This window comes from Acanthochromis polyacanthus, chromosome 19, assembly GCF_021347895.1.
Source record: "Acanthochromis polyacanthus isolate Apoly-LR-REF ecotype Palm Island chromosome 19, KAUST_Apoly_ChrSc, whole genome shotgun sequence".
Classification (NCBI taxonomy): Eukaryota; Metazoa; Chordata; class Actinopteri; family Pomacentridae; genus Acanthochromis; species Acanthochromis polyacanthus.
In genome coordinates, this window is record NC_067131.1 from 31,522,737 (window position 1) to 31,542,152 (window position 19,416).

General features: G+C 40.0%; 1 protein-coding gene and 1 long non-coding RNA gene across 4 annotated transcripts in view; both read right to left on the minus strand.

Annotated features, from left to right (window-relative positions):
• The window catches only part of LOC110969280 (prolyl 4-hydroxylase subunit alpha-1-like), a 31,340-nt gene extending 14,664 nt beyond the window's left edge, over positions 1-16,676 (minus strand). The window contains exons 1-9 of one of the 3 annotated variants that reach the window (XM_051939852.1): positions 16,554-16,676; positions 14,818-14,904; positions 14,568-14,664; positions 12,448-12,599; positions 12,117-12,254; positions 10,907-11,149; positions 8,645-8,814; positions 7,432-7,608; positions 1,464-1,534 (exon numbers count right to left, since the gene is read on the minus strand). In XM_051939852.1, the coding sequence (XP_051795812.1) occupies positions 1,464-1,534; positions 7,432-7,608; positions 8,645-8,814; positions 10,907-11,149; positions 12,117-12,254; positions 12,448-12,599; positions 14,568-14,664; positions 14,818-14,899 (1,130 nt within the window). In that variant the 5' untranslated portion in view covers positions 14,900-14,904; positions 16,554-16,676. Of the gene's footprint in view, positions 1-1,463; positions 1,535-5,877; positions 5,949-7,431; positions 8,472-8,644; positions 8,815-10,906; positions 11,150-12,116; positions 12,255-12,447; positions 12,600-14,567; positions 14,665-14,817; positions 14,905-16,553 lie in introns of those variants that run through there. The other 2 variants (XM_051939851.1, XM_051939853.1) reach the window with 2 other exon arrangements.
• Positions 2,989-5,871, minus strand: LOC127531158 (uncharacterized). The gene is made up of 2 exons (XR_007938150.1): positions 4,046-5,871; positions 2,989-3,866 (listed from the first exon to the last, which is right to left on the minus strand). It is a non-coding gene; the product is annotated as an uncharacterized LOC127531158 (long non-coding RNA).
• Positions 16,677-19,416: the final 2,740 nt, after the last annotated feature.

The window sequence follows — 19,416 nt, forward strand, 5'->3', positions numbered from 1 at the left end:
GGAGCTTGAAGTAAGTACTTGTCAGCATCGACTAGCATTTTACGTTAGCATTTACTGTCATGGTCTGTCATTTTCTAACAAAATACATTAAACGTCACAAACAAATTGAGTGTTATGGCTATCAAGATGTTCTAAGATAGTGTCTTATCAGAAAGATTCAACGCAACGTACTAAAAGTCTGCTTGTGCTATCGTTTAGATAGTCGATCGAAGTGGCTTCAAAAATGTATCTACTAGGCTGTCTTCTTTGTTTAAATCTCACATACTTGTTTTGATGCATTTTGTCATTGCCGTCATAAATCATCTATTTGGGTTTATTGATCAGTACATCATTTCATACTGCATTTCTGTTGGTTAGCTAGTAGACGTAGGTCGCAGCAGCAGTCACACTGTGAGATGATCACCCCAAATTTCTGACACTGTCAGAATTTTACCGCAGCTTGTCCTTAGCCGCCATGACAGCGGCCATCCTTGAACTTGTCTCACAGTGCGACGTAGTACCATCGATTTAGAGCCACCACTAAAGAGATCGCCACAATTCTCTCATATTGTTGTCTTTCGTCTGGGACGGTCGAAAATCGTACAGTGTGTAGTGGCCTTAAGGGGAAACGCAACAGATGTGTAGCTAGCTAGACAGCCACCAGCTAATGATCATTGTCTGTGGAAGGCTAAATATTTTAGCAAGGTAATGCTAATGCTATAACTAACAAGGATAGGATAACTTATATATTAAGTTAAAGCTAATGTTAGAGCTAAGAGCACAACCAGTCTATTTGGAAAAGTGGTAAGTAACTTATCTAGACATCTACCAGTTATTAATCATTGCGTTGAAGGCTAATTTAATTAGCAAATTAATGCTAATATGTCATAGCTACAAAACTGAGGAGACCCATCTACGGGAAAAAAGTAGCTGACATGCATCTAGCTAGCAAGAAAGCTGGCCGTTAGCATTGCTGAATTTTGAATGGTAATATAACTAGACAGCTATTGCTAATCTTGCAACACTAGAGTGGTGTGCTGATGCTATAGCTAGAACACTAAGAGCACAACCAATCAATGGGAAAAAGTAGGTGATTTGTAGTTCTTTAGCTAGACAGATGGCTAGCAGTTATTAATGGCTGAGTTCTCAAGGTTAATTTAATTAACAATGTCATGCTAATGTTATTGCAAGCAAGCTAACAGTAAAATAAATCTGTGAGAAAAAGTTGTTGATAAGTAGCTACCCAGCTAACAGCTATCATTTATTAATTACTGCTCTCTGGACAATGATCAGTGTAAAAACGACCGTCAACAACAGTCCAGATGGTGGTGGTTGGGCTACGTAGCATTGAAAAAGCTAACGTGTGGGCAGGGCAGGAGGCGGGGCCTCGACACCACATTTATATACACAGTCTGTGGCTGCAGCAGACCATCAACGGACCTCTGACGGTTTGGTTCAGAAACTAAGCTGCAGCAGCTTCTTACCTCTTGGAGACTCTGTAATGAGCCGTGGTCAGTTTGCCTGTCTGAGGGTCATGAACCGTGGCCCGTCTGAGCTAGTTCACAAATTATATTACAGAGGACAGAACAGACAGAAGAAACAGAGAGAAGAGAACAGACAGAATAAACAGAAGACAGAGAGGACAGATGTAGGTCACTAACTGAGAAGAGAAGCTGACGTCTGGGAGGCAGCAGAAGCTTCAGATAGCTAAACTGCTAAGCTAATGTATTCTTAGTCAAGTTAAAATGTGGTAAAATATCATTACAATTAATATGATCATATTTTTATTTTTGTATAATATATTGTTTACCTCCTGCATCGACTCCAGATCTCAGAATTTGAAATGAATCTATCCTTTTAAAAAAGGCCCGGTTCAAACATGTAGAAAATCAGAAAGAAATGCAGCTAACAGCTGTTATTCTGATGTCAGTCAGTCCAGCGTGTCTTGAAGGAGTAGCCTCAGCTCCAATAAATGAATAAATTAGCTGTTAAATGTGTCTGTGCAGCTTGTTGTTGATTTAACAGCAGAAATATGGATGTTAGCCGTCAGATTCTCCTGCTGCCTCCAGGACAAAGTTAAAGAGTCAATGAGAGCCACACACTTTAATCTTTGACTCATTTTCCTCCTCAAGCAGAAGAAGTAGCTTCATTCTTGGCAAGAGCAGCGAGACAAAACTCATGTCTAAAACCTTCATGGTTCATTATAATTGACGCTGGTGGAAAATCCCACCAGTCATTTTCAAATAGGTTCCAAAAACCCCCAAATATTATGTTTACTCTCAGATATGAGAGAAAAGCAGCTGCAGCTATCAGTTATTCTTCATTCTGCCGAAAATAATAAATAATTCTAATAGCTGTGACTTTAAACATGATTAATTATAACATCAAAGACTCTTCATTTAAACTCTTGTCAAAAGTTGTGCCACAAATTACAAGCCTACTAATGATCAGTTGTAATCTAGCTAATGTCTGCAGCGCCCCCTGGTGTGCAGAGGCCAGAAACTACAGTGTTCACATTTAAACTGGATGTGTTTTTACAAAATCTGTATCAGACAAATACAGCTGGCAGAATTATAAGAAGAGTATAAGCTATCTAAATATGTAAAAGTAGAAGTCCGAAAGAGCAGCTGTGTTTCTGTAATTAATGCAAAAATCTTTAAAACTTAACTTTTATTTTATTTACAGCTAAGTGGACATTAAGGAAAACTCAAAAATACTATTATTATCAGAACAAGAAAAACTGTTTATACGCTGAATAAATAACATGCTAAAATAAACTTAAAAATCCAAATTGATTCTTTCCTAAAATCTGTCTTTATTCTCCCATGTTGTCACACAGATAAATCAAGTCATGTATGTTTCTACATTAACATGAGGAGGTACTAAGCTTTAAATAGTTGGTAGAACAGACCCAAAACTCATAACTGACAGTTGCATGCAAAATTATCCAGCCCCCTGACATTTCTGACATTCTGGCAATATGAGTAACATTACATCTGCAGGCGCCTATGAGGTGAACAGTTAGTTTATTAAAATATAAAACTAAAGAAAGAAAATCAAGATTTAGTTCATAACCCATCCAAAATTATAACTTTTTTAAAAATAAAAAAGTAGGTTGCCAAATGATTCCACCCCCTATCAGGCTGTATCTTCAGCTCCCATGAGTTTGTATCTTCAGGTCCTATGATTCTGTATCTTCAGCACCTTTAGCTCCAATGACCTGCTGTAGACAGAGGTATCGCTTCTAACAAGCTTCTGGCAGCTCCTTGGGAATTTTAGTCCATTCCTCATGGTCGATGGTCTCCAGCCCAGTGATGTTCTCAGGTCTACGTGCTGCAGCAGCTTTCTTCAGACCCACCACAGATTCTCCACTGGGTTTCAGTCTGGAGGTTGTGATGTCCACTCTAGAACCTTCCAGGCTTTCTTCTCTAACCAGCCTTTGTTGGTTCTGATGTGTGTTTGGGGTCGTTGTCTTCATGGACTGAGGGACATTCTTGTCCAGAACATCCTGGTACTTCCCGAATCCATGGTGCCTTCAACACGTTGGAGATTCCTGGTTCCATTAGAAGCAGAACACCCCCACAGCATCCCAGATCCACCACCATGCTTCACAGCAGGAAAAGGGTGTTCTTCTCCTCGTAGGCCTCGTTCTTCCTCCCAGACATTCCTCTGATCCATAGGACCAAAGAGCTCTAGTTTGGTCTCATCAGTCCATAGAACCGATTCCCAGAAGTTCTGTGGCTTTGATAGGTTAGTTCTAGCAGACTGAAGACCATTGTTCATGTGGTGTGTTTTCAGAAGAGGTGTCCGTCTAGGGCAGGGGTCGGCAACCCACAGCTCCGGAGCCGCATGAGGCTCTTTCAGCCCTCTGTTGTGGCTCTCTGTAACTTTGGAAAATAAATCATCAGCAGGCTATTTAATTAAAATTTATTTTATTTTAGATTTGTTAATTTTTAAAATTTAATTCTAAATTTGAAGATTATGGTGATCTTGTAACATTACAATAAAACGTCTTAATTTTTGTCTGTCAAAATATGCGTCCCAGCCGGCAATCTCCGACACTCACCGGCCTGCATGTATTCATTTGGAGTCCTGTTGATCTTTGGATCCCAGTGTTTGCTCTGCATTCATTCAGCAGTGGCGGGCCACCACTCCTACATCCTAGCTGTCGCTCCTTCAAATTTCTTTTTAAAAAAAAATTGTCACAAATACACCGCCGCCGCACGTCTCCACCTTCACAGCAGAGTCCTGCATTGTGTCGGGTACTCATGAGTACGAAGGTAAACTACAGATAATTGTCTTGCTCAGTATCTACTCTTTGATATGTCAGGTTAATACGACGTTACTCACGAGAACACGGCTCGATGTCACGTCCAGCATCCAGGCAGCAGGTCAGAGAGTCAGAGGAGTGTCGTCTTGGAAAATAGGGCAGCGACTTACCGGAGAAAAGTTATTAGCTTAAGATAAATAGATTTTACAAGTTAAACAGACATTCGCAAATGATTGATTTCCAGCTAACATTACGTAACATATGAGGTCCAGGAGCAAAAATGACATTAACCAAGTAAGATAAATATTAGTGGTAGGACACAATTAAAAAAATGAATCTATCTAATTAGAGGCTTTGTAATTAATTAATCACGACTGATTAACAAGGGCATAGAGGTAAAAAAGTGATATATGCAGTGTTGTCTTCATTTTAAATGCCAAAAGGATTTTGCGGCTCCCGGTGTTTTCTTTTCTGTGAGAAACGGGTCGAAATTGCCCTTTGAGTGTTAAAGGTTGCAGACCCCTGATCTAGGGGATCTGGCATTAAGTCCTTCAGCATGGAGTGTCTTCACAGAAACATCAGTTCCTCTTCCAGCCAGATCTTCCTGCAGGTCCTTGACAGTAAGCCGAGGGTTCTGGTCCATCTGTCTCCAGGAACTTTGATGTTCTCGCTGACAGCTTCCTTCTTCCACCATCTAGTGTAGCCACAGTACCAGTGGCTTTGAACTTACCAATGATGCTTCCAACAGAGTCTCTGGGAACATTCTAGAGCTTGGAGATCTTCTTGGACCCATTTCCTTTCTAGCAACTTTCTCCTCTCTAAACTTCAGGAACATCTCTCTGGTCTGGACCATGGTGCAGCTAGAGGAGGAGTACTGACACAAAGTGTCCTCATTTTATAGACATCAGTGTTATTCAGTGTTTAACATGCGTCATCGTTGAGTTCACCTCTAAATGTCTACATACAGATGGATGGATTAGAGTTGGACTGCAGTTATTTGTATTTACCAGCATTGTTTATAGGGGGTGGAATAGTTTTACAACCTGCTTTTTGTAGAAAAGTTCAAATGTTGGATAGATTATGAAATAAATCTTGATTTTTTTCTTCGTTTATTGAAATATAACACCAAACTGTTCACCTCTTAAATGATTTAGACGCCTGCAGTTGTGATGTTGCTCATTTTGCAGGAATGTCAGAAATGTCAGAGGGGTTGAATAATCTTGTATGCAAGTGTAGGCCCTACACAATAAAAGCTTGTGTGCACAAAATATTGTTTAGTTTCCATTAGATTTTTAAAAATTGTTTGTCGGGGTGTATAAGGCTCTACATTTAACCCCAGAAAGGTTCCATTCATACTTATTTTTATACTTTAAGTACGTTTTTCTGCTAGTTTAGAGGTTATTGTGATATTTTTAGTTTCAGGATGAAGTAGCTGAAGAATAATCACATTATAGAGAGATTAATAAAGACTAGTTTGGCCATTTTGTCCTGAACTGAAGGTTTTTGTCAGTTTTGTGCACTTGCCAGGATGTGAGCCGACACAGTGGGGAGGACAGGTGAGGACCAGAGAGGGGAGGTCAGCTGGCCGTCTCCCCCACAGACGGGCCATGTTCTCGGGCAGCTCTTACCTCTTACTGATGCGGTAATGGGCTGTCTCCAGCACACCGGTTACGGGGTTGGAGATGGTGGCTCGACGCAGCTGTGGAGCCAATCGGCCGACAGTTACAGGGAGAACCAAGCCGACCCCCTGAAGAACCGACTAACTTCTACTGACTCTGAGAGTTAAGGACTGAAGTAGTGACCCGAATATAGGACAACACTTTTTACAACATCTGTTACTGAGAAATTAACTTTTACATGGACAGGTTTTGACTACTGGGCTTTTCCTCACTCTGAACCAGTCTTTGGGATAACTTTTAGCTTCAGTAGGTCAGAGCTAATTTCATAGCTTGTACAAGTATCTGATATCTAGCTACCTAGCTAGACATCTAGCAGTTATAAATCATCATGTTTAGAAGGCTAATTTACATACTAAGTTAAAGCTAATGTTATAGCTGACAAGCTAAGAGCACAATCAATCTAAAAGTGGTAAGTAGCTAGCTGACTAGCAAGAAAGCTAATAGTTGTTTTTCAATGTGTTTGGAGGGCTACATTTTTTGGCAACTGATAGCTAATGTTATAGATGGCGAGCTAAGAGTTTCACCAATCTACAAAAAAACATATTTAATATGCAGCTAATTAGTAAGACAGTTAGCACTTCATAATCACTGTCTGTTAACAGCTTATTTGATGAGCAAATTAATGCTAATGTTATGGCAAGAAAGTTAAGAACACAAACTACAGGAAAATGTAGTTGACGTGCAGTTAGCTAGCTAGCTAGATAGTATTTGTTTATGATTGTGGTTTGAAGGCTAATTTTTGAGTTGATGCTAAAGTTATAGTTGTCAAGAATCTTAGCAGTCCGTGAGGAAAAGTAGCTGATATGCAACTAGTGAGAAAGTTAGCAGTTATTAATCACTGTGTTTTGAAGGCTAAATTGTTTATTACATTAACGCTAGTGTTATAGCTAGCAAGCTGAAAGCAGCTAGCTAGACAGCTAGTAGTTAATAATCACTGTTTTAAATGCTAACATATTTTTTAAGTAAATGGTTGTGATACAGCTAACAAGCTACATGACGCAGTTGATTTGTAGCTAGCTGGCTACAAACAACTATGTCTCCTTATAGATTATTGAAACGTCTCTAGCTTGTTAGCTGACAGCTAACAGTCTAGTTAGGCTTCATTGTGTTTTGAAGCCTATTGTATTCAGTAAATTAAAGCTAATATTATAGCTAGTAAACAGAGTATGATCAATTTATGAGTAATCAGAAACTTCTCAGAGGGTTAATTTAGCTCAAAGGTGCATCTCCGTCTTTATATTGTCAACGTGTGATTGTCGTCTGATATTCAGGCCGATACATCCAGCAGCCCTGAAAACTCTCTGCTCACTTAAATCTGTGAGAGATGGTTCAGAGGAAGCCAGGAAAATGCTGCAGTGTTGCTAATCTCTAAAAGTGGTGATGGTTTCTTTATTCATCAGGTTATAAAATAACCAAACATGGTGAATATTAAATATTTCTGCAGTAAAAATGAGACTAACTCTGTCAGTGAAAGTTTCTTTTCCAGCCGATGTTTGGACTCACCCTGGGTTTGGCCAGCTCTTTGACCTTCTCCATCTCTTTATCCGACACGATGTTGTGGTAGCGGATGATGCGCGGACGGTCCCACTCGTCTTCCTGCCTCACCGGACCAATCACGTACCTCGGGTGGCGGTTGTTGTCGTAGTAACGGCAGAAGAGGCGGCTCTGCCTGCGAGGAGTCTGACAGAAGGAAGAGTGAAGTGATAAACTGACAGAGATGTTGGCGTTCACAAATTATACAAAGTAAAACTCCAGTATCTTTTTGTTTTTGCATCATAACATTATGGCTAGAGGGCAACAGGTTCTAGCAATCACTGGACAGGAGTAGTTGATATGTAGCTAGCTAGCAAGACAGCTAGCAGTTATTAATCTCCGTGTTGACAGCTGATTTAAATAGCAAGTTAATGCTAATGCTAGAAAGCTATAAACACGATCTATAAAATAAAGTAGTTGACAAGTATCTAGCAGTCATTCATAATTGTGTTTTGAGGGCTAAATTTTTTGTTAATTTAATGTTAGTGTTATAGCTACTCAGCTAAGACTTTCACTAATCTCTTAGGTATTACTATACTCTGGGGGAAACAGATAACATGTAGCTAGCTAGCAAGACAGCTAGAAGGTATTCATTAATAATTAATAATTGTGTTAAAGACTGATTTATTTAACAAACTAATGCTAATGTTGTAGCTAGACAGGTAAGAACACGCTAATACACTCTGACAGACGTTCACAAGACAAAAATCTGAGATTAAATGAAAATAATGAATTAAATTTGACCATTTTTTTCTCCTCCCCCAGCTGCGGCAGTCGTGGAAGCAAAAATTAAGGTATGGGAGGAGCTCAGAGAGGCTATGGAGAAGGAGATTTTCTGCACACGTCCACCTGGGAGGAAACCCTGGGGAAGACCCAGAACACACTGGAGGGATTATATATCTCATATGGCCTGAGAACGCCTCAGGATCCCGCAGGAAGAGCTGAAAGTGTTGCTGTGGGGAGGGACGGCTGGAATGACCTGCTTCATCTGCTGTCTCTGCGACCCTACCCTGGATAAGCGGAAGACAATGGATCTTTTTCTTTTTGCATCATTACACTCCTTTTTTTTTTTCTTACATCAGACTACATCTGATCTATGTGGGTTCATGTTTTAGTCATTTTAAAGACTCTTCCCTGCTATAAATTTACTAAACTTTATTTAGCTTGGTTTGTTTCTGCTCACCATCTGGATGCCTTCTCCTCGACACAGCTGCTCGTACTTCTTCCTCTCAGGCAGGTAATCATCAGGTGGACTTCGACCGTCATCCTCCTCCGTCGCCTCGGCCTTCTTCCGTTTGGACAGCTGGTACTCAAAGTATTTCAGGTTCCCGTTGGCTCGCTGGTGTGTTGGGTCTGACGGGTAGAACCAGAACCTCAGGTCAGTTTAAACCAGTTTAAATGAGTGCAGATGAAGACATAAAGCTGAAGTCTCCTTTGGAACAAAAGCTGCAATGGTAAACCCATCAGTTATCAGAGATTTTATTAATAATGTGAGACTGCATCTTTAAGCCCTGAGATCCTCTGAACCAATGATATCATAGTAGAAACATATAGTTATTATATATGATAACACAAATAAGAAGAGAAAGTTCTCTTCAGGAACAACCTGGTGTCTCTATACTAACAGATTTGTCCTAAACTGATCCTTCATTGGGAATTAGCTGAGGACATTTAAATTCATCAGGCTTGTAATAAAACAAGGCTCCTTATTCTGTTATTTACTCGTTACTGCATCTTGATTAACCAAGAAAACAATCATTCATGATTTTAATTAGGCAGAGCCCTGTTCTAAAATACATTCATCTGTGGTTCTGCTGTTGATGTTGATCCAGAAAAACCCTAAAATCTCTCACTTATGCTCATCAAACTTGTCCAGTGATTGTTTAAAACACTGTTGAATTGTGAAATATTTTGAATATTTGCAAACAGGACACAAAAATCTCGATTTTTCTTTGTGCTTTAATGAAAAGAATAAAGATTTCACAAATTATGAAAGTGAGTTTTATAAAAATATCAACATTGTTGAAGGAATAACTATTTTTAATTCCTATGTGTATCGTTCATTTGCATACTGAATATTTATTATTTATTTGTATTGTTGACTGATGCTGCTGTATCATCCCCATTGTGGGATCAATAACAGATTATCTGATATAACTAAATAGAAATAATTAGCTGCAGTCTAAACTGAACATCTTTAGGTTTGTTTGGACAAAACAACAGTCTCTCCAGGAATTCGCGATGTTGCGATCGCGCAAATTCAACTGAACTCCGCAAATTCTGCACGACCTTGCAGGTCTGAAAGAATGAAGGTGAGTTAGATTAATCATTCCGTCAAGGAACGCGGCGGAGTTATATGATGATCAGTACATGTGAGTCACAACACCACTCTGACAACACCAGCCTACTCAAAAACAGACTCAGGGATTTGGATGAAATTTTCAGGGAAGGTCAGAAATGACACAAGGACCAAATGATTAGACTTCGGCAGTGATGCAGCTTATAGTCTGGACCCACGGGTTTGTTAAGGATTTCCCATTGAGGTAGCAGCACAGCGTCTGATAGCGGCACGGTAACCATGGCAACAGGTGAACGCTACCTCAGCAGCCTGCTGACGATCACATGATTGTGATCCTACAACAAATCTACCACTGGGGACGTATTGGAAATGATAAAAGGAACAACTGACTAAATTGTGGGGGTGTTTCTGAGTCCCATCAATTCCAGTTGCCAGCTACATATTTAGGTCACGTGATCTGGTATGTACACATACACGTTAATTAAGCTGTGTGTGTGTGTGTGTGTGAACACGTGTGTGCCAGGAAGTGAAATTAACTTTTTAAGCTACTGACAGATATGTACAAATATGATTCATTCAATAGTAAATTATCATGTAGTGCCTTAAATCTACCAACCACTTCATGTTAAACCAGTATCTGGCTGCTACTAATGTCCCACCGTGGTGTGTCAGCTTTTGTGGAAATGGGTTGGAGCTAAAGAATTAATTTTGGAATAAATATTGTAAATTACAATGTTAAAACATGTTCGAAAAGCTGAAAAAAAAGCAACTTTTTAGCAGTTGTCACTGTCTCCTGCAATTTCATGGCAACAAATAAGCTTAAAATATCGCAACTTAGATTGCAATTTTTTTGAAAAGCTGCCGCGAATTCAGGCATTTTCGGACACAACAATCTTGAAAAATGCCCACGAAATCTTGGAAGGACTGAAACAAGCAACTAGAAGAGAACAAATTTAGATTTTTTGTGTGGATGCTGAAGATTTGTATTTGTTTTGGTGCAACTTTTCCATTTAAAACTAATTTTCGCATCAGTTTTTACACTATGAATGTCTATTTATGTTATCAAGTCCTATTCTATCTTGCCAAAAACAATAAAGACAAGCTTTTCCTTTCTTTAAGAATGATTTCTGTATTCAGCGGACTGACCGAGTTTCAATAGCCTCTTGGTGAAGCCCAGCGCCCTCTCCAGCGCCCTCTGCTGGTAGACAGAATAGCTCAGATAGTCCAGGACAGTGACGGCGTCCACAAGGTAGGACGTCTCTCCCTGATCCAGCTGCTTCAGGGCCTGGACCATCCACAGCTCAGTGTGGTAGTAATCAGCCTCTGAGTACGCCACCTTCCCCAGATCAAAGCAGTCGTCTACTGTCAGGGAGGTGACTGACGATGAGCCTGAAGCGAAACACCATCAGAGCTGGAAAATCTCACATTTTTTGACATTTAAAAGCTTGTTTCTGTTCTGACATACATGCAGATGAAGCCACATATTTAAGAAAGAGTACAGTTAAAACAATGAACATGTTTCTGTGGATCCTCATACAGCAAAACACCAACCAAACCAGATCCTTATAAACTATTCTGCATCTTAATCAGCCAAAATTAGCTTTGGAGTTCCTCAGGGATCAAGTCTGGGTCCTCTTTTCTTTCTATTTTTACTGTTTGTGCAAAATATTCACTACTACAGAATCTCTGTCACGTACTGAAGTAAAATTAGAGTGAAAATACATTTTTTATTCCAAAAATATTAACATTGTTGATAAATATTTGGAGAATAATGTCACAAGCTGAATATTTGTCCTAGAAAATTTCAGTTGTGTTTGTAGCAGCAGGGTTGAGGAATTATATAAGATTAGTATTATGCTGATTTTTTTTTTTACTTTTTCAGATGAATTTTGGCAAATAAAATATTTAACAAAAAACAATAATATAGACTTTAAATAAGCATAGAAACAAGTATGGGCCATTAAAATAAATAAATCTGAAAATAAAATGAGAAATTAAAGAAAGATGTGTGAACTTCTGAGATGCCAACGTAACACTGAACTTTTGGTTTTATGATTTCATTTTAATATGTTTCAAAAAACAAGTTGTGTATTTTAGTTTGCTTTCAGTTACTGATCTTTCTTCACACACTTTAGTTCCATTACCAGACCTTTTCTCCATCAGGAATTCTTAACAATATCATCGTAATAAACTCGAAGCTCCTGACTTTGTTAATTTTCAAAGAAGCTGTTGGCTGGAAAATATCCTCCAGAACTGTGACTTTATTCTCTAAATGTTCAGACTTTTTCCTGGTAAAACTGATGGCATCGTTCTCGTTTAATCCCCTTTTCCCTCCAAACACTGTGGTTTTACCGACCTGGCAGCTCTCCAGTGGAGATGGTGTTGGTGTCCAGCTGGTAGGTGTCCTGAAGCCTCATCAGAGCTTTGGCTGCTCCGGTCTGGTCGTCGTCGTTGGGAAAGTTCTGCCTCTGGATGGTCAGGTTGGAGATGAACGCTGGAACACCACCAATAAATAAATCTGATGTTTCTGTGTTTCAGAAAGTCGCTGCTGCTACTGAGGTGATTTTAGTGTTTAAATCTCTTCATAATTTACTAAACATCAGCTGTAATTTACAGAATATTTCCCACAAGGTCTGCACAGTTTAGCGCCAATTATAATATTTAATTTAACATTTGTGTTTGTGTACCATCAGACATGTCTGTTAACACCAGACTCTCCAGCTCCCCCCACTCCGTGTTCAGCCTCTTCATCAGTTTGAAGGCGTTTACTGGATGTCCGAGGAAACCTTCAGGGTCCTGAGTGGCAGCAGAGGAGAGAACGTCCAGTCTGTCGGCCCACCTGGACACACACAAATACATGAAAATACACACAAACACACTGATTTTGATTTCCAGAGATTAACGCTTAAGATTAAAATGAGTCTTTTGGATGATCTTTATAAACTCACCTTCTGACTTCCTGTCTGTTGTCTTTGAAAGGACCCACAATCAGACAGTGTGAACATTTATGTTCCCACAATGTGAGTAACACAACATAACATCACGACACATTCAACCCCTGAAGTTTAGAGAGGAAAAAGTTGCTAGGAAGGAAATGGGTCCAAGAAGATCTCCAAGCTCTAGAATGTTCCCAGAGACTCTGTTGGAAGAATCATTGGTAAGTTCAAAGCCACCGGTACTGTGGCTACACTACATGGTGGAGAAAAAAAAAGCTATCAGTGAGAACATCAAAGTTCCTGGAGACAGATGGACCAGAACCCTCGGGTTACTGTCAAGGACCTGCAAGATGATCTGGCTGGAAGAGGAACTGATGTTTCTGTGGAGACACTCCATGCTGAAGGACTTAATGCCAGATCTCCTAGATGGTAACCGCTTCTGAAGACACACCACATGAACAATGGTCTCCAGTCTGCTAGAACCAACCTCCCAGAGCCACAGAACTTCTGGGAGACGATTCTATGGACTGATGAGACCAAACTAGAGCTCTTTGGTCCTATGGATCAGAGGAATGTCTGGGAGGAAGAACGAGGCCTACGAGGAGAAGAACACCCTGCCTACTGTGAAGCATGGTGGTGGATCTGGGATGCTGTGGGGGTGTTCTGCTTCTAATGGAACCAGGAATCTCCAACGTGTTGAAGGCACCATGGATTCAGGAAGTATCAGGATTTTCTTTAACAAGAATGTCCCTCAGTCCCTGAAGACAACGACCCCAAACACACATCAGAACCAACAAAGGCTGGTTAGAGAAGAAAGTCTGGAAGGTTCTAGAGTGGACATCACAACCTCCAGACTGAAACCCAGTGGAGAATCTGTGGTGGGTCTGAAGAAAGCTGCTGCAGCACGGAGACCTGAGAACATCGCTGAGATGGAGACCATCGCCCATCAAGAATGGACTAAAATTCCCAAGGAGCTGCAAGAAGCTTGTTAGAAGCGATACCTCTGTCTACAGCAGGTCATTGGAGCTAAAGGTGCTGAAGACACAGCCTGATAAGACCTGAAGATACGGCCTGATAGGACCTGAAGATACGGCCTGATAGGAGCTGAAGATACGGCCTGATAGGAGCTGAAGATACGGCCTGATAGGAGCTGAAGATACGGCCTGATAGGAGCTGAAGATACGGCCTGATAGGAGCTGAAGATACGGCCTGATAGGAGCTGAAGATACGGCCTGATAGGAGCTGAAGATACGGCCTGATAGGAGCTGAAGATACGGCCTGATAGGAGCTGAAGATACGGCCTGATAGGAGCTGAAGATAGGGCCTGATAGGACCTGAAGATACGGCCTGATAGGAGCTGAAGATACGGCCTGATAGGACCTGAAGATACGGCCTGATAGGACCTGAAGATACGGCCTGATAGGAGCTGAAGATACGGCCTGATAGGACCTGAAGATACGGCCTGATAGGAGCTGAAGATACGGCCTGATAGGAGCTGAAGATACGGCCTGATAGGACCTGAAGATACGGCCTGATAGGACCTGAAGATACGGCCTGATAGGACCTGAAGATACGGCCTGATAGGACCTGAAGATACGGCCTCATAGGACCTGAAGATACGGCCTCATAGGAGCTGAAGATACGGCCTCATAGGAGCTGAAGATACGGCCTCATAGGACCTGAAGATACGGCCTCATAGGACCTGAAGATACGGCCTCATAGGACCTGAAGATACGGCCTCATAGGACCTGAAGATACAGCCTCATAGGAGCTGAATCATTCAATAAACTACCTGTTCACCTCTCATATAATTTAGTAATTGCTTGCTTCATGATGTTAATCTGCAGTAACTGAACAGATCATGGTCTTACTTCTTGATCTGCTCCAGTTTGTGCTCCTCAGCTCTGATGTAGTCCTTCAGAGAGGAGACCAGCTCCTTCTCCATGAACAGCAGGTCCGTCATCTGACCTGAGAAGCAACAAAAACACTGATTTACTTCACTTTCACATTCATTAAGAACACCCACAGAAGTACAGTAAATTCTACATTCCTGTTTTTTACTCATTAATCCTCCAGTAAAGTCGTTTTTCTGTCAGATGTTCGGAGGAATCTCAGACTCACCGATGGAGGTGAAGAAGTCATTGTGAGCCGAGGACCGAGTGAAGAGCAGAATGAGGACGAAGCAGCAACGACAGAACATCATCCAACCTGCAGACACACACTGACGTCATACAGCGACGACACAACAACAAACCTGCACTGAAACCTGGAAACAGCATCGACTGGAACGTGTCTGTGGGACTAAAGACTCTCCAGCACAACTCAGAATAATAATAATCAGAGTTTCTACAGTTCCACTGGAATAAAATGAACATTTTTACACTCATAACATTCATCAGGTACATATAATAATAATTTATCAGGATGCAATGATTTAGGTAACAGACCTGCAGCATCCAGCACTAAGAGACAAACAACCAAAAAAGACAGAAAACGGTCACAATGATACACAAAATGACAACAGAGACATAAAATGACCAAGAGGAGGCAGAATATGATCACAAAAAGATGTAAAATTACTACAAAAACACAAAAAACAACAAGATGACAAAGAATCAAAGTCACAAACAGACATGTAACAACCAAAAAGACAGAAAACGGTAACAAAGGGACAAAAATGTATGAAAAATAGGCAGAATATCACCACAAAAAGATGCAAAATTACAACAAAAAGAGAAAAAACAACCACAAGAGGACCACAAAGACACACATATTCCTTCAAGAGGACATAAAACAACCACAAAGAGACAAAGTGACCAGAAAGATGCAAAATAACTAAAACGAACCACAGAATGACCACAAACACACACACACACACACAAAAAACACACAATAAGACACAAAATGACCACAAAGAGGCACGGAACAACTACAAAAGACACACAAATAGCCCACAAAGACACAAAATGATCACTAAAAGATGCAAAGCCCCTACAAGGGGGATTAAAATGATAACAAAGAGACAAAAAACAACCACAATGACACACAAAACGACTACAAAGAGACATAAAATGAATATATGAGACACAAAACAACCACAAAATGATCACAAAGAAAGACAAGTGACCATAAACATATACAAATATACCATAGAGACACAAAACAACTACAAAAGACTCACAAAATGATCACAGAGGGACAAAAAACAACCACAAAGATGTGCAAATAGACCACAAAACCACACAAAACGACCACAAAGACACACAGAACTCCTTCAAGAGGACATAAAACAACCACAAAGAGGGACAAAAGAGACACAATATGACCACAGCGACTAAAACAAATGACCACAAAGACACAAAAAAACGACAATAGGACACAAAATATCCTCACCTGTCCTGTCCTGACCTGTCTGTCCTTACCTGTCCTGTTCTGTCCTGTCTGTCTGTCCTCACTTGTCTGTCCTCACCTGTTCTGTCCTTCCCTGTCCTCACCTGTTCTGTCCTTCCCTGCCCTCACCTGTTCTGTCCTTCCCTGCCCTCACCTGTTCTGTCCTTCCCTGCCCTCACCTGTTCTGTCCTTCCCTGTCCTCACCTGTTCTGTCCTTCCCTGTCCTCACCTGTTCTGTCCTTCCCTGCCCTCACCTGTTCTGTCCTTCCCTGTCCTTTGTCGTCTCTCACATTAAGACACATGAACGCTCCAGTTTCAGGTGAAACTATTCTGTTCTAGCAGCAGAACTTTCCAGATAAACTGCCCTCCGGCGGTCCAAAAAACTCAGTTTCTGGTTAATTTAATCCAGTGACGTTGAAACGAACACCAACTGAACATTTTACCGAACGTGTCGGAGGTGTTTTTACCTTGTTTCTCCCGGTTCAGACGGTAAATCTCCGGTTAAAACTTCCCCGCCGCCGCTCCGTCCTGCTAGCAAAACAAACCGCCTCCTGCTTCTTCTTCTACGGTTCTTTAATTTCTTCTTCTATGGTCTTTCATTCCATCTTCTTCCAAAATGGCCGCCTTTCCCGCCATCTGCTGGTCTGTAAGTTACTCTGCTCCTTTCCGTTCATAAAATTCCAACATGATTTGATTTTTAGCTGTAAATTATCGTATCTAAGACGTTTTCAGCAAATCGTTACGACTAAATATGAATTAATAACGAAGACATGTTTGTGAATAACTGTCTGTTCTGGTGCTATTTGTTCTGATTGTGTTCATCCCAGTTTTATATCGGAATAATTCCTAATAATGTGAATATTCGGTGGACAGTGCTGTAGTTGACTTGTAGGTGTGTGGTTTGGGGCGTCAAAGACAACTTGATTGAATTTTCTCCAGCTTCAATAACAGAAATGAAACTGAAATCAACTAAAATAAGACAGAAAACCTAAAAACATAAAACAACAACAATAAGACAGAAACAAAAGGGTACAAAAAGACCACAAAAAGACCTAAAATGCCCACAAAACGTCTGAAAACGATAACAAAAAGAAACAAAACAACCACAAAAACTCACAAAATGACCACAGAAAAACACAGAATGACTCAGTGAGACAGACAATTATCATTTAAAGACACAAAATGATGACAGACACATAAAATAACTACAAAGAATTGCAAAATGACCACAAAAGCACCTAAAATGATCACAGATAGACTGAAAACGGCCACAAGAGGCACAAAATAATGACAAAAGACCTAAAATGCCCACAGAGTGGACGAAAATTACCAAAATAAAACCAAATGAGCAGGCCATGTGATCTGGAATGAACACACTTCCTGGAGAGGTGTTTTTGAAACGGGGAACTTTGTGGAAAGTGATTTAATTTGTTTAATATATTACCAGAAAATTAATATCTGTCATGATTATCTCAACTTAATAAAAGAACACAATCCATAGTATTTCTGAATAAACTCATTTTATTATTGTTTAGCTTATTAGAAGGTGGTTGGTGTTAAGTTCAGTTTCCATAATAAATAATGATGGAAGTTGTAAAGACATGATCACAGTGAACACAAAAACATTAGTTTTTACTTTTAATAAGGCAAAACACAACTAAGAATGCTGCAGCCTTTCTGCTTTCAGTCCCTACAGTTAGAACTGAATGTGATGAAGCAGCGTTTACTTTCAGCGTTTTCTTCACATATCTGGAACAAACTCCCTGAAAGCTGGAGGTCTGCTCCAACCCTCACTCCTTTAAATCACAGCTCAGGACTTTTCTGTTGGCCACTGCTTTCCTATTACAGCTTATTTTAACCCTCATGTTGTCATCATTTACGGGCACCAAAAAATATGTTTCCTTGTCTGAAAAAATCCAAAAATTCTGCAAAAAAATTCCCCAAATTTCTGAAAATTTGAAAAACCTTCAGGAAGAAAATTCAAATAATTCCTTAAAAATGTCCCTTCAAAGTTTTGTTTTAAAAAATCCCCCAAATTTGACAAGAAAAGTCTTGTAAATATGTTTCAAAAATGAGCAAAAATCTTTAAAGAAAATCCTAAAAATATCTAAAGTGATTACATATATCAGTAGAACTTCTAGTATTTTCTTTAAGAACATTCACATCCAAGTTTTATGTGAATGAGCTTAAGAAACATTTTTAACATTTCTTTTTTCCACCAAAAAATGTTCAAAGAAAATGTGGACAACAGAAGTTTCACTGTGAAAATATATTTTTCTCCCACATTTTCAAACTTTAAAACAGGTCAGTTTGTTTTGAATGGTAATTTTATTTCATTTTAAAAATATATTCCTAATTCTCCTGTTCTTTTCTATGTTTCATTAGATTTATCATTTTAATTGTGCTTCGTGTGTTTCTCTGAATGTTTCCAGTGTTCTTATGTTTTCATGTAAAGCACAGTGAGTGTGAAATGTTCTTTTATTGCAGATAAACTGTGACTACACCTTACACTCACACTAGCCCAGAAGCTTCTCTTCTTTACTCTTCTTTTTATCCAGCTCTCATCTTCACTAGCTCTCGGTGCGTTCAGGGCCGCTCAGACATCGCATTCTCTCTGTGTTAATGGATCATCTCACTCTTACAGCAGCACTGATTCCTCTTCCTTCAGTCACTGATTGACCCAGGTGTGTTTGTATTTAACATCATAATGGAGCTTACTGACATATTTAATTATGTCTGACCTGACACAGCAGAGCCCACGTGACTCTGATCAAACCAATCAGGTGCTCCAGCTCCTCTACCTGTTGGCTCTGCTGGGGGTGAGTTGGTGTGACGTGTTGCTGTGATCTCATGCTGTGTTCTTTGATCTTATGTTGTCGTTGAGCTGTTTTCTGTTGTTTTAAACGTTTCATTTCTTTCTTTTTTCTTTCTTTGGCTTCCTGTGACCTCCTGGTGAGGGGAGGTTGGTTCTGGTCTGATAATCCGCTCTTTCAGCTGCTGTAGTGTGATTAGTTTACCTGGAGTTCACCTGTGGCTTCATATCTGAGCCTCACCTGGTAAAGTTGAACGATCTGTTTAGACAAACACTTCTAAAGTCACCTCATTTAGTGCATTTGTTCTGTTACAAAAGCACACTTTCTTAGTTTTTTAATGTTTTGATCAAACTTTTTATTGCACAAAAAACAAATGAACGAAGCTGCAGACAGAGCCAGAACAGAACCAGAACCAAAGTCATCATTTGTGTCTTTGTTGTCATTTTGTGTATCATTTTGTGTCTCTTTGTGATCATCTTGTGGTTGTGTTTTGTCTTTTTGTAATAATTTTACATCT